Raw genomic sequence first — 15,631 nt, 5'->3', positions numbered from 1 at the left:
TTGTATATTTGTTCTCCAAACATAGAAGCTATATCTGCATCAATTTTTAGATATATAGGTTGATAGTTTAGTAGCAATATCATTATCTTTCATAATTAAAGTATTACATGCTAAGAACTGTGGATGTTAATCAATGCTATGTGCATTTTACATGTAGCTGAATTCCATAATCACAAATAGCTATTATCAGTTAAATTTGGATGCTTTTGCTGCATTACAGGTCTTTTACCTTTACAGTGAACAACGCACCCAGTGGACACATCCTAGTGATGGCAGTTGTCCAGCTAGTAACACTTGAGCTATCTTCTAATGAGCTAGTATTGAGACCACGAAGCTTCTTCATGAAAACATGTTTTCGGGGGACAGTTAGATTGTATAATCTTCAGAATTGTTGTGCTCAGTTTCAATGGCAACCCGTAAACACAGGAAGTGGGATAGCATTTTCTATTTGTCCAGCTAAAGGTAACAGTTTATTGTTTGTTTGATTTAGACATTTATTTTTTCATGTATTCATGTATTCTGGTATTAATTATTTATTGAGTGTGTACTGTGTACTGGTGCCAAGAGTATAGAAGTAAATCAGATACTGTCATCAGGGGTATTTATTTTTACAGATATAATATGATTTGGAAATATGGAACCCTTACTAGGGTTCTCCAGAGAAACAGACCAACAGGGAGAGAGACAGAGAGAGAGAGATAAAGAGAGAGACATTTTAAGGAACTGGTTCTGGCTCACAGGTTGTGTGGTTGTGTGGCCTGGCAAGTTTGAAATTTGCAGGGTAGGGTGGTAGATTGGAGATACAGGGAAGAGTTGATGGTGGAGTCTTGAGTCCAAAGGCATTCTGGAGGCAGAATTTATTATTCCTCCTGGGACATCAGTCTTTTCTGTTAAGGCTTTCAAATAATTGGATGAGACCCACCCACATTATGAAAGGTAATCTGCATGTTAATTAACTGATTGTGATAATTATACTATATATGCATATCAAATCATTATGTTGTACACCTTGAATGTATACAGTCTTTGTCAATTAACTGTTTCAAAAAGCCTACTGATTTAAGTGTTAATTACATCTAAAAAAACACTTTCACAACAACATCTGGACTGGAGTTTAACCAAATAACTGAGCCCTACAGCCTGGAGCAGTTGACAAATAAAATTGATCATCACAGATACTTATGGACAAAATAAATTTTGTTTAGTTTTAGTTAGATAATGATGATAATCTATGATTCAGAATGACATTTTTCTAGTATGAATTCTTTTAGAAAGATCTAGAAATTACTTATAGCCAATATTTAATACAACTCATAAAATCCAATTAATAAAATTAAGAACTTAAAATGAAATAAGATGATTTTTAATTAATAGAAGACAATCTCAGATATAACATTTTTGATGTGCCCTGTATTTGTGAACCATCCTCTTAACCTTGTTTCCGCCATTCCCTGGAGTCTATAATTCCACATAGTGTACCCGCTATAACATGAACACTCATAACTGTGACTTATTTAGTAGCCTATCAAATTTGGCAAACATCCTTGTGATGTGCTGTGAGGACCTCATGATGGCACAAGCTATCATTTAGGAAATAAGATCGCAATTTAGAAGTTGAATGATCAATACAGTATCTTTGTTTTATGTACATGTCATGCCTTTCCAGCTAGATGAAAAGGCTGGATCTTTGTATCAATAGTGACCCATTTGGTGCTTTATAACAGCCGAAGTCCAGTTTTGCATGAATGGAAAGTAAAACAGACTTTGGATAATCTTAGCTGCTCACTAGCTATTTTAACTTAAGCAAAGTGCTCTATGAATACAAGTTTCCTCATCTGTAAAATGGAGAGCTGACTGCATCTCAAAGATTAAATGTGTGAGAAACTTCTCTAATGCCTGGCAAAGAGTAGGTGCCAAATAAATGGATAGCCATTTTATTACGAAAATTTTCTAAATCTGTTTGGAATTTTTTCCTGAAACGATCCTCAGAGTAATAACCTATCCTGCACCTTTCCATCCATCCTCATTAGAAAACCCTTTCTCCCTGTTTCCTTCCATCTTTCCTCCCTCCTTTGTTCCCTTTCTAGTTCCCTTCCCCTTCTCTCTCCCTCCCTCTTTAAGTCTAATTTAGCAACAGTAATTATTTAGAGTCTAAATAGAAATATACTATACTTCATATTTCAGACGAGTCCTGGTTTGTAGAAATCTTGCCTTAAACATATTTTCTTGTGAATATCAGTCATTTCCAAATCAGCATTTTACATAGCTCTAAAAGTGCTTGTAACAGGGAGTGTTATAAAAACAATCTTAAGTATTAAATTAAATGCACTTAATTTTAGTGTGGATGTGTAGATAGAGATTTTGACAAATTTAACAAGTGGAAGCATAGGACAGTTCCTTCATTAGGTTTGGAGATCACTGACACAGCTATTTGATCTTCTTATTAATGTGGATTGATTTAACACCATTCTAGATCATAATTTGTTAAGTATCTGAAATATACTTTCATCAATATTTCACAGATTCACTTGACCGAGCTCTTTATAAATTATAATACTGAAAATACCGGATCCTGCCTCAATCTATTGAAATGCTGAGAGAGTAATTAGAGAAGAAAGAACATATTTCTATACATTTAAGATATTTTAGATAAACCTTCTTCAGTTTGTTTGAACAGGTATCAAACAGTGGTTGTTGTATTATCAGCATTCCAGCTACAGGTGCTGACCAACCATCTGATATTGTGCTAAGAGTGTTAAAAAGCTCACTACCCTATACTTCTCCTCGTATTAATATTTCTCTAACTAGGGAGGAATGGGCTGGGCTTGCCGTATGGCTGCCATGGAAATGCAATGATGATACTTAATTTTTGTAAAAGAGAAGTGGAATTATGATATTATAAGCTGGAGTACCAGTTATGCTTCTTGTGGTCTTTAGAACTCTTATTTTTACAGGAGAGGTTTTTACATTTACTTTTATTTTCTTTGGTTGCTCATGACACCTCTTATAATTTTTAACCAAAGAATTACCAAGGTACAAACACACAAAGATATTTAATTTCAAATAAAATTTTTGTGTAAGTAATGCCATTAGTACTTAAGTTCTTTTTAAGAATACAAAAATATAATCCTCAAATCTATCTCATATAGCATTGAAAAAAGTGTTTGTAATTTGTAGCATGTACAGTTTTGCTTATGTTCCTTTCCTCAGAATATTTATATAGTGATTACTCAATTTCATATTGTTTTTACCATTTTATAAACAGAAAGTGACTTTTTACCAAGCTATTTTTCTTGTGCTATATCAGTTTTGCATCCTGGACAATACATTTAATCATATGCCTCTCTCTATATTTTTATAAACTGAAATGAATAATTCCAAATTAAAATTTATATTGTCTTTGTCCTTCTTCCCTGAGGCATGATAGGTTTTGTGTTTGTGTTTGATAGTGGATATTGTAAGGGGAGAATATAAGAGTGGATTGATATTTTCTTTTTTATTATTTTTGAGGCAAAGTTTCACTGTTGTTGCCCAGGCTGGAGTGCAATGGCGTCATCTCAGCTCACTGCAACCTCCACCTCCCGGGTTCAAGCGATTCTCCTGCCTCAATCCTCCCAAGTAGCTGGGATTACAGGCACACACCACTACGCCCGGCTAATTTTGTATTTTTTAGTAGAGACGGGGTTTCTCCATGTTGGTCAGGCTGGTCTCGGACTCCTGACCTCAGGTGATCCGCCTGCCTCGGCCTCTCAAAGTGCTGGGATTACAGGCATGAGGCTCCGTGCCTGGCCAAGAGTGGATTGATATTTTCTAAGACAGAATTCACTTCTAATTTGACTTTTTCTGTGGGTATTGTTCATGCTTCTGCTTGTTTTGTTTTGTTTTTGTCTTTTTTATCTTTATCCTTACTAAAACCTTGAATCACACAATCCATGAACTTGTTTTTGATCAATTCACTCCCACTCTTTCTCACTTCTCTCACTCCTTGGTTGTATGCAGTACCAGCTCTACCAGTCCCAGCCTTGCTCAATCCAGCTGAAGGGGAGAAAATCTAGTTTATTTTCTCAATCCTCATGAATTTTTAACTGAGATACTCTCTCGAAAACAAAAGTCAGAATAACAAAAGAAAAAACAGCAGAAATGTATTGATGCATGCTGTACTGATCACATAGGAGAGGCCTCGTTCAAAAGTATCTCTCTCAAGGCAGTGGCTTAGAGGTCTTATTAAAATAGTATTTTAACAAACAGCAATAAATCTTAGCATACTAAGACAAAGGAGAATGCAGTTCCAGTCTTTTAAAAGGCAGAAAAATATAAGAAGGTAGATTTTACCATGGCAACCGTAAGGCAAGCCCAGCCCATTCCTCCCTAGTTAGAATAGAGAAATATTAATACAAGGAAAAGTATAGGGTATTGAGCTTTTTAAACCTTAGCACAGTATCAGATGGTTGGTCAGAACCTATAGCTGGAATGCTGATAATACAACAACCACTGTTTGATACCTGTTCAAACAAACTGAAGAAGGTTTATCTAGAATATCTTAAATGTACACCTAAAATCTGCTCCCAGATGTCTTCTCTGGGGCAATAAGCAAGTGATGTCTCCAGTAAGGAAGGATTTACATCCCAACATCAGGCAAACAGAGGCTGAGGCCCAGTGTTCTCCTGTGTTTTTAATTTAACAATCTTAATATATTGGAGAGAAATACTTTGTTTTCCTTCACAGCCATCCAGTTTCTTTCCCATACCCCTGATATACTTAATATTCCTGAAGAAAAAATATATAACTGTGCTCAATGGAGGGAGAAAATTCTTCTCAAGCTGACCTGTCAATATGGATGTATAATTCTTTCACTGCTTTCATCTCTTCTCAGCTCACTGAGATGGCTTTATTTATAGGACTGAATCGTCTTTGCAGAAATTACTTCCCATCACAATCTTCCCCAAACCCCAAAGAACAGGAAAAAGCTGTTCTGTAACCTGACTTTTACATATTCCCCAGGATTTGTCTTTCTGCAGAATTCCTGATCATCTTTCATGTCACAATTCACATGCCACCTCCATATAATGAAGTTTCCTCTAGATTTTTGGCTAATTTAATTTTTTTTACCCTTTATTTCTGCTCCTATTATGCATTTGTTATGTCATCAACAATTATTTGTTTTTATCTGTCTCTTATTTTGGCGGGCGTTGCTAAATCCGTATCTGATGTTGGTTCCTCTTCCCGTTGCTTAGGATAATGGCTTCCAGCTACAGTCAAGGTTGCCGCAAAGGCCATGATCACATTCTTTTTTATGGCTGTGTAGTATTCCATGGTATATATGTACCACCTTTTCTTTATCCAGTCTAGTGTTGATGGGTGTTGAGGTTGATTTCATGTGTTTGCTATGGTTAATAGTGACAGACAAATGCATGTGTCATTATGGTAGAATAATTTATATTCCTTTGGCTATATACCCAATAATGGGATTGCTGGGTCAAATGGTATTGCTTTTTTAAATTATTGGAGAAATACCAAACTGGTTTCCACAGCGGCTGAACTAATTTAAATTCCCACCAGCAGTGTATAAGTGTTCTGTTTTCTTTGTAACCTCAACAGCATTGGTTATTATTTGACTTTTTAGTAATAGACATTCTAACTGGTGTGAGATGGTATCTCATTGTGGTTTTGATTTACATTTCTCTAATGATTAGCGATGTTGAGAATTTTTATATGCTTGTTGGCTGCATGAATGTCTTATTTTGAGAAATGTCTGTTCATATCCTTTGCCCATTTTTTAATATTAGACTTTTGTCAGTTACGTAGTTTGAAAATATTTTTCCCATTCTGTAGGTTGTATTTTTACTCTGTTGATAGTTAATTTTGCTGTACAGAAGCTCTTTAGTTTAATTAGGTCTCATTTGTCAGTTTTCGTTTTTGTTGCAATTGCTTTTGGTGTCTTCATCATGAAATCTTTGCCAGGGCTTATCTCCGAATCCTATTTATTAGGTTATTTTCCAGGATTTTTAGTTTTAGGCTTTACATTTTAATCTGTAAGGCATCTTGAGTTGATTTTTGTATGTTGTATAAGGAAAGGGTCTAACTTCAATTTTCTGCATATGGCTAGGCAATTATCCTAGCACTGTTTGTTGAATAGGGAGTCCTTTCCCTGTTGCTTGTTTTTGTCAATTTTGTCAAAGATCAGAAAGTTGTAGATGTGTGGCTTTATTTCTGGGCTCTCTAGTTTGTGCCATTGGTCTATGTGTCTGTTTTTCTACCAGTACCAAGCTGTTTTCATTACTGTATTCTTGTAGTACATGGATAACTAGAAGTTGGATAATGTGATGCCTCCAAGTTTGTTCCTTTTGGTTAGGATTGTCTTGGCTATTTGGGCTCTTTTTATGGTTCCATATGAATTTTAAAATAGTATTCTAATTCTGTGAAGAATGTCAGTGGTAGTGTGATAGGAATAGCATTGAATCTGTACATTGCTTTGGTCATTTTAACAGTATTAATTCTTTCAATTCATGAGCACAGAATATTTTTCTATTTGTTTGTGTCATCATTGATTTCCTTCACTAACGTTTTGTAATTCTCATTGTGGAGATCTTTCACTTCCCTGGTTAACTGTATTTCCAGGTGTTTTATTCCTTTTGAGGCTATTGTGAATGGGATCTCATTCCTGATTTGGCTCTCAGCTTAGACATTGCTGTTGTATAGAAAAGCTACTGATTTTAAAAAAAAACAAAAAACAAAAAACAAAACTGATGCATGAAAAATATCAGAAAAAAAAAAAAGAAAAGCTACTGATTTTTATACATTGATTGTGGATCCTGAAGCTTTGCTGAAGTTGTTTATCCAATCTAGGTGTATTTGGGCAGAGACTATGGGGCTTTCTAGGTATAGAATCATATCATCTAAAAACAGAGATAGTTTGACCTTATCTCTTCCTATTTGGATGTCTTTTATTTATTTCTCTTGCTTGATTGCCCTGGCTAGGACTTCTAGCACTACACTGAATAGAAGTCGTGGGAATAGAAATTCTTGTTTTGATCTAATTTTAAAGATAAATACTTTCAGCTCTTTCCTGTTCAGCATGATGTTGGCTGTGGGTTTATCATAGATGGCTCTTATTATTTTGATCTTATTATTTTGAGATGTGTTTCTTCAATGCCTAGTTTATTGAGGGCTTTTAACATGAAGGGATGTGGAATTATATTGAAAGCCTTTTCTGCGTCTATTGAGATTATTATGTGTTTTTTATTTTTAGTTCTATTTATGTGATGAATCACGTTTATTGATTTGTGTATGTTGAACCAACCTGTGTCTCTTGGGATAAAGCCTACTTGAACGTGGTGGATTAGCTTTCTGATGCGCTGTTGGATATGGCTTGCTAGTAATTTGTTAAGAATTTTTGCATCTATGTCCATCAAGGATATTGGCCTGAAGTTTTCTTTTTTGTTGTATTTCTGCCAGGTTTTGGTATTAGAATGATCCTGATCTTGTTGAATGAGTTAGGGAGGAGTCACTCCCCCTCAATTTTTTGGAATAGTTTCAGTAAGAATAGTGCCAGCTCGCTTTTATACATCTGGTAGAATTTGGCTGTAAATCTTTTTGGTTCTGGGCTTTTTCTGGTTGGTAGGGTTTTTACTACTGATTAAATTTCAGAACCCATTACTGGTCTGTTCAGGGTTTCACTTTCTTTCTGGTTCAATAATGGGATGTTGTATGTTTCCAGGAATTTATCTATTTCTTGTAGGCCTTCTATTTTTGTGTACAGAAGTGTTTGTAATATAAGTTTTTTTTTGTATTTCTGTGGAGTATGTGTTAATGTCCCCTTTATCATTTCTGATTGCATCCATTTGGATCTTCTTTTTTCTTTCTTACTCTAGCTAATGGCCCATCAATCTTATTTATTCCTTCAAATAACCAGTTCATGGATTTGTTTATATTTTGTATGGTTTTCCATGTCTCAATTTCATTCACTTCAGCTGTGATTTTGGTTATTTCTGGTCTTCTGCTAGCTTTGGGGTTGGTTTGCTGTTTTTCTAGTTCCTCTAGTTGTGATGTTTGGTTGTTAATTTGAGACCTTTCTAAGTTTTCAATGTGGGTGTTTAGCACTATAAAATTTCTGCTTAATATTGTATTAGCTGTGTCCTAGAGAGTCTGCTATGTTGTATTTTTTTTCTTATTAGTTCTAAAGAAATTTTTGATTTCTCCTTAATTTCATTTTTTACCCAAAAGTCATTCAGGAGCAAGTTGTTCAATTTCCATTTAATTATATGGTTTTGAGCAAGCTTCTTAGTGTTGATTTCTATTTTTATTGTGCTGTGGTCTGATGGTGTTTTGTTTGATTTTTTAAAATTTACTGATAATTTTTCCATGGCCAATTGTGTGGTCAGTTTTAGAGTATATGCCATGTGCAGATGAGAGAAATGTATACTCTGATGTATGGGAGTGGAGAGTTCTGTATATGTCTGTTAGGTCCATTTGGTTAGGTTTTTGAGTTTAGGTCCCAAATATCTTTGTTAGTTTTCTGCCTCAGTGGTCTGTCTGATAATGTCAGTGGGATGTTGATGTCTCCCACCGTTAGTGTGTTTATCTAAGTCTCTTTGTAGGTCTCAAAGAACCTGTTTTATAAATCTGGGTGCTCCTGTTTTGGGTACATATACACTCCTGGGCTGTGTGCTATAACTCTTGGAGCTGGTAGTGGGCCCCAGGTTTGTTCTCTGGCCCCTCAAGATTAGGAACCTCCGTGCTGGGGAGACTGAGGTGTTCCTGGTCTGCTGGCCACAACATTCCTATTGGGGGTGCTGTCAAAAGCACCTCATCGGGGCCAGGGTGGTGGGATGCACTTGTACTAGCAGTGGTGGTGTGGTGGGGTGCACATGGACACTAATGCCAGCAGGGGAGGAGAGGGGAGATCTGCCTGCACACATGCCCTGGCAAAGCAGTGGAACAAGTTGTGGGTGACATGCCAGCAAAGTGGCAGGGGAAGACTGTGATGGCGGGAGAGTGCAGGTGGGCTGGTACATTTCAGTGGAAGCTGGTCTGCTATAGTTCCTTGATGGTCAGGCACAGTCTGACAGTGAAGGAGCTATGATAAGGGCCCCCAGGAAGCACCCTGGTTAGGCATCCAAGGCCGTGGTGCAAGCAGGCATGGCCAGACTAGGGATACTGGAAATGACAGTAGACAGGAAGTTGCTCAGATCAGACTAGTCCTGTCCTATGAGCAAGACAGCCCTGCTCTTCCCAAGTCTAATAGTTACCCAAAGGCTAAATTATTCTGGAGGATCACTGCAAGCCTTGGAGTGTGGGGATCCCAAGTTGTGCTCAATGGTGGCAGTTCCCATGCCAAACCCTCGGGGCTCTACACAGCCTGGAGTCCTGCCCCTTCCTCCTGAGCGGCTCTCCCTGCCATCATTAGCTTATTTAATCCCCACAATGTGATTCCCTCAGTTAAATACAGTTGTTAGCTCCATTTTACATGTAATTAAACTGAGCTACAGAGCAATTAAGGAAATTGCCCATGGTTTCAGGTAGTAAGTGCCAGTTCTGAAATTTGAACTAGGAAGACCTTAGAATTTGTGCTCTTTTGGGGTTGCTTTTCTTGAGGAACATCTTTGTGGTGTTCTCTGTATTTCCTGAATTTGAATGTTGGCCTGTCTTGCTAGGTTGGGGAAGTTCTCTTGGATAATATCATCTGTTTTCCAACTTGGTTCCATTCTCCCCGTTGCTTTCAGGTACACCAATCAAATGTAAGTTTGGTCTTTTCACATGGTCTCATATTTCTTGGAGGCTTTGTTTGTTCCTTTTCATTCTTTTTTCTCTAATCTTGTGTTCGTAAGTTGATCTTCAAACTCTGATATCCTTTCTTCTGCTTGATGGATTCAGCTGTTGATACTTGTGTATGCTTCACAAAGTTCTCGTGCTGTGTTTTTCAGCTCCATCAGGTCATTTATGTTCTTCTCGAAACTGGTTATTCTAGTTAACAGTTCCTCTAACCTTTCATCAAGGTTCTTAGCTTCCTTGCATTGGGTTAGAACATGCTCCTTTAGCTCAGAGGAGTTTGTTATTATCCACCTTCTGAAGCCTACTTCTGTCAATTGGTCAAACTCATTCTCCATCCAGTTTTGTTCCCTTGCTGGCGAGGAGTTGTGATCCTTTGGAGGAGAGGAGGCTTTCTGGTTTTTGGAATTTTCAGCCTTTTTGAGCTGATTTTTTCTCATTTTCATGGATTTATATACCTTTGGTTTTTGCTGTTGGTGACCTTCGGATGCAGTTTTTGTGTGGTCGTCCTTTTTGTTGATGTTGGTACTATTGCTTTCTGTTTGTTAGTTTTCCTTCTAACAGTCAGGCCCCTCTTCTGCAGGTCTGCTGGAGTTTGCTGGGGGTCCACTCCAGACCCTGTTTGCCTGGGTATCACCAGCGGAGGCTGCAGAACAGCCAAATTGCTGCCTGCTCCTTCCTCTGGAAGCTTTGTCCCAGAGAGGCACCCACCAGAAGCCAGCCTGAGCTCTCCTGCATGAGGTGTCTGTTGACTCCTGCTGGGAGGTGTCTTCTAGTCAGCAGGCACGAGGGTCAGGGACCCACTTGAGGAGGCAGTCTGTCCCTTAGCAGAGCTCAAGCACTGTGCTGGGAGATCTGCTGCTCTTTTCAGAGCTGGCAGGCAGGAACGTTTAAGTCTGCTGAAGCTGTGCCCACAGCTGCCCCTTTCCCCAGGTGGTCTGTCCCAGGGAGATGGGAGTTTTATCTATAAGTCCCTGACTGGGGCTGCTGCATTTCCTTCAGAGATGCTCTGCCCAGAGAGGAGGAATCTAGAGAAGTAGTCTGGCTACAGCAGCTTTGCAGTGCTGCAGTGAGCTCCGCCCAGTCCGAAGTTCGTGGAGGCTTATTTTACACTGTAAGGGGAAAACAGCTTCCTCAAGCCTCAATAATGGCAGACGCCCCTCCCCCTACTAAACTCAAGTGTCCCAGGTCGATTTCATACTGCTGTGCTGGCAGTGAGAATGTCAAGCCAATGGATCTTAGCTTGCTGGGCTCTGTGGGAGTAGGATCCGCTGAGTGAGACCACTTGGCTCCCTGGCATCAGCCCCCTTTCCAGGGGAGAAAACTGTTCTGTCTCACTGGCATTCCAGGTGCCACTGGGGTATGAAAAAAAACTCCTGCAACTAGCTTGGTGTCTGCCCAAATGGCCACCCAGTTTTGTGCTTGAAACCTAGGGCTCTGGTGGCATAGGCACCTGAGGGAATCTCCTGGTCTGTGGGTTGCAAATACCATGGGGAAAGTGTAGTGTCTGGGCTGGAATGCACCATCCCTCATGGCAAGGTCCATCATGGCTTCCCTTGGCTAGGGGAGGGAGTTTCCTGACCACTTGTGCTTCCCAGGTGAGGTGACACCCCACCCTGCTTCGGCTTGCCTTCTGTGGGCTGCACCCACTTTCTACCCAGTCCCAATGAGATGAAACGGATACCTCAGTTGGGAATGCAGAAATCACCCACCTTCTCCACTGATCTTGCTGGCAGCTACAGACCAGAGCTGTTCCTATTCGGCCATCTTGCCTGGGAATTCAAATTTGTGCTCTTTTAACCACCATGATATATGATACCTTTTTACACTGAGGAAGGCCACATGGTAAGGAATGTTAATATAGGAAGCTAGCAGGAGCTCATTGGTCTTTGAAGGCGTTGTCAACCTGTTAAGACAGATCTGCAATACCTATCCTTGGGATTTTAATTGCATAAGATAAACTCTTATCTACGTAACCCACTGAAGCAGGACTTTTTGTTATTTACATTCAAATGTAATCTTGATGGACCCTTATTAAACTGATGGCACTTCCACAACCAGTTCTCTTCTTTTTATAAATTAATGTGCCTAACACAGTGTTGGCATTCAAGAGTATTAAAAATATCTGATATTGGGTGTTTTCCGGGCATCATACACTATGTTACTTCCTGTACATATGTTGTTATCTACCTATATGGCCACTGCAAAACTAAGAGGGAGGTAGGCAGTATATAGTTTTTAAGATTTAGAAAACTTCCATTCCATGACAGTCAACCTGACCCAAGGCAAAGTTTTCTTGTGATGGTAATTGATTTCTTTCATTCAGTATCCTGTGCCTTTGAATCTCAGGGGCTTCTCCCTTTCCGAAGGAAGGAAGAACATCTAAGTTATTGTTTCCATTAAGTAATATTTTCCTTTCTCCAAAGGAAATGATGAATTTAAACAGATAAAACAGCTCACACCAAATGTACCTGATACCACATGAGTTCTCAGTGTATTTGAATTATAGCAATGTGTTAATTACTGATAGCTAAATCAGAAGCTACATCTCTAGGGATGTATGTATTTCAAAAAAATTCTCTGGTAATGATAATTCTTCCTTCTGAAAGCTGAATGAATGATACTGACAAGTATTCCAGAATGTCAGGAAACATGTGGTGTGGGCAATTTGGTTAGGAATCACAAATCATTTTCTACTGTTTATATGTAAATTTATCTCTAATCATAGAGTGTTCACTTCATTGTTAAATTCTCTATTGTTTTCCAAATATTGGCATATTTTTCATATATTTTATTTGCCTATTAAAATTGAAAAATAAGGCATGCATTTTCTATTTTAATCAAACCCTATAGATCAATACTCATTTGATAATATCTCACTTAGCATTTTTCTGTTTTTGGAGTTTAATTTTAATAATTTATTTAATGCAATCACATTTTTACCTTAACTCTTACTTTGGATATTAACAAAAATAAATACAATTAAAATGTGGAAAATGTCTTATTTTCTCTCTGCATTTTCTGTAGGCACTATTGAAGCATACTCCTCACTGGAATGTGAAGTAACATGGCAGCAGGGCTTCAGTTCTCCAGAAAAAGGAGAGTTTATTCTTCATGTCTTTCAAGGAAATGCGTTGAAGCTAAAATGTGTTGCACATGTAATTATTTTCCTTGAACATGGTTTTTGTTTTGAGGGCTATGAATTGGTTGGGTATACACTGGTGTGTATAGTTACCTGTATCTAGAATTAACTGTAAGTATACACTGGTGTGTATAGTTACCTGTATCTAGAATTAACTGTAAAACCCAAGACTTTCATGCAACAGTACTAGTTTTTTTGTTAGAGCCTCTATAAATATGTAATATCATCATGGGAGCCATTGAAATGAAATTATTTTATTAAGAGACACAAAAAATATTTTCAGAGAATATACTTGATAGATTAAAAATGTGAGTAAAGGGAAAGCTGTAATATGCAATTTTAACCTTTTTCTGGTACAGTCCAGAGGGCCTTAACTTCATGACTCAATCACCAAGCATGATTTTACGTGTGTACCAAATTTCCCACTCAATGTTCTTAGAAATATTAAAGAAACCAAGTGCTCTTTTACTAAACCCCGTCTATATTTCTAGGACATGATGATACTCTTACATATTTCAGCTGTGGAGGAGTTTTTAGCCTCAAGAGATGAGAAATTCATCTACTTTTAGTGATGGCAAGTGACAGAACTCAATATGGTTTTTCTTCTAAGCCTAAAATAAGCTGGGTCCTACTGCTTTTCATTATGTGTAAATTAGTTTTATTCTTTAAAAAACTTTCTATTGAAGTATAACATGCATATGTATATGTGGAGAAACATGAAGTGATTAAATAAGATATTCATTTGTTTGTCATTCATATATGAAGGCCTGATTGGTCTGTTTACTCTTCTGTTAGTTTTGTTTGAAAATTTATTATTCCAATTACCTGGATAATATTCTTCAAATAAATGTAATTATAGAATATATTAAAACCTATGACAATAACAATAGTTCATAAGTGAAGACAATAGGGTCTGATATAAAGAACACATAATGAGAAGTTGGAAAACTTGGATTCTAGTTCCCCTTTGGCTACTGCTTGCTTTCCTGAAAAATCGAAGAGGTGGATGATAACAACATTTCCAAAAATCAGTCTATGTTGCACTAGTTCTGTGAGGTGCTTTGTGTGAGATGAGGAGGGGGAGTCCTGACCTTAAGTAATTCTGTGAATCCCCATTTTTCGATAAGCAAAGTGCTCATTATCAGTATATTAAGCCCCACGAGTAGACTTCTAGTAGAAACATGCCTGAATAATTTCATTTGGCACCTTCTTTTCTATACTTAGGTGAGCCTTCAACTCTTTCCTTTTGCACTGCACATGGTAACACCTTGTACATAGTTGTGTAGATGCTGTCTAAGATCCCTTTCAGTGATTAATCTACACAATTCTTAGTCCTGGATCTGCTTTCTTAATAGAATTATCTTACTCTTCTTGCCTTACCTAGTTTGGGGGTATATTTTAAATATTCTATTCATTTTCCTTTCTCTTAAGCACTCCACAAAATCTGGTAACACTTTTTATTTTAAAAGTCACTATGAAGCTGAAAAAAATTGTGTCATATCTTAAAGTGAAAAATGTATTTTTTATAGCTTCATTACCTTCTCTTCTTTCCCCATGAGAAGAATTGACTTTACTTCCTTGTTCATAGTTAGGAGTTTTTTCAACTGTAAAGAGACCACACAAGATTGACACATTAAAAACTACATATGTTTTGTGGAGCTGGCGAATGTTATGTAATCATTGTATGACTTAGACAAAGTACTTAATCACCCTAAATTTTGGTTTCTTCCACTGTAAAATGTGATAGTACCATCCATTCATTCATTTAACATTTATTTATTGAGCCCATACACTGTACTAGGCCCCATATAGGCTCTGTGTATTTAAAGATGGATAACATAAGCATAGTCTAGCTTCCCTCTGAGCACCTTCTGTACTGGTAGACCGTAGTGGAAATGTAAGTAAAAATTAATCATGTATCTGGTTAATACTGGGTACACAATAATATTATTACTATTATCCCCATTATTTATGATTACCACCAGTATCTAGATATTTTACCTAAAAATATCTAAATATCTAAATTCTAAATATCTAAATATTTAGTTACTATTACAGCCAAAATATCTAAATAAAATATCTCCTATGATTTTATTACCCCATCTTAACTAGATTATCACAGATTTAGTTTAAATTTTGGAAAATAAAGTTATTATACCTTGGGTACTTTTTCATCAAAACTAACATATAAAATCCTGATTTGTGATTTATTTTGCATGTTAGAACATAATAAAGAATATAGGAGTATTATAATTTTTATTTTCTTTTAGTATTTATATCTTTGGTTAATATAGATTCAGAATTAGAATACTTTATTTTTGTGACCAAAACAATTAAACAGAGTATTTTATTTACCATTAATTCAATTGTATTTTTTCTTTCCTCCTCTCGTTATTAGCTTGTTCGCACCAAGGTTTTACTTTTGCAGCCAAGGATACTCTTTCGTAATTTCCCTCAAGGTTTAACAACTTGGAGGAAAGCCATTCTTCAAAATGTAGGACAAAACCATGCTTATTTCAAGGTAACATAGGATGTTGGTAATTTCTTATTTGGATCAGATGACATGGTCATAATGCTATGAAGTTAATACTTTATTCTTCACTGTTGCTAATTTTTAGATACCTCACATGAAATTTATCTGAGTATAGTTCATCTAGTTTGTCCTCTTAATTTCTTGTAAGAACAATTTTTCTCACTACCTTCCTTAGCCTCTCTGTTTCT

General features: G+C 37.1%; 1 protein-coding gene across 1 annotated transcript in view; it reads left to right on the top strand.

Moving 5' to 3' along the window:
• LOC100581179 (cilia- and flagella-associated protein 47) overlaps nucleotides 1-13,013 on the top strand; it is a 72,522-nt gene extending 59,509 nt beyond the window's left edge. Inside the window, 2 exon segments of the mRNA XM_030806835.1 lie at nucleotides 221-462; nucleotides 12,796-13,013. Of these exon segments, the coding sequence (XP_030662695.1) occupies nucleotides 221-462; nucleotides 12,796-13,013 (460 nt within the window).
• Nucleotides 13,014-15,631: the final 2,618 nt, after the last annotated feature.

The sequence above is a fragment of the Nomascus leucogenys genome, chromosome X, assembly GCF_006542625.1.
Source record: "Nomascus leucogenys isolate Asia chromosome X, Asia_NLE_v1, whole genome shotgun sequence".
NCBI classification, from domain to species: Eukaryota; Metazoa; Chordata; class Mammalia; order Primates; family Hylobatidae; genus Nomascus; species Nomascus leucogenys.
The sequence above is the reverse complement of the archived record's forward strand: the minus strand, read 5'-3'. Positions and strand labels throughout refer to the sequence as shown.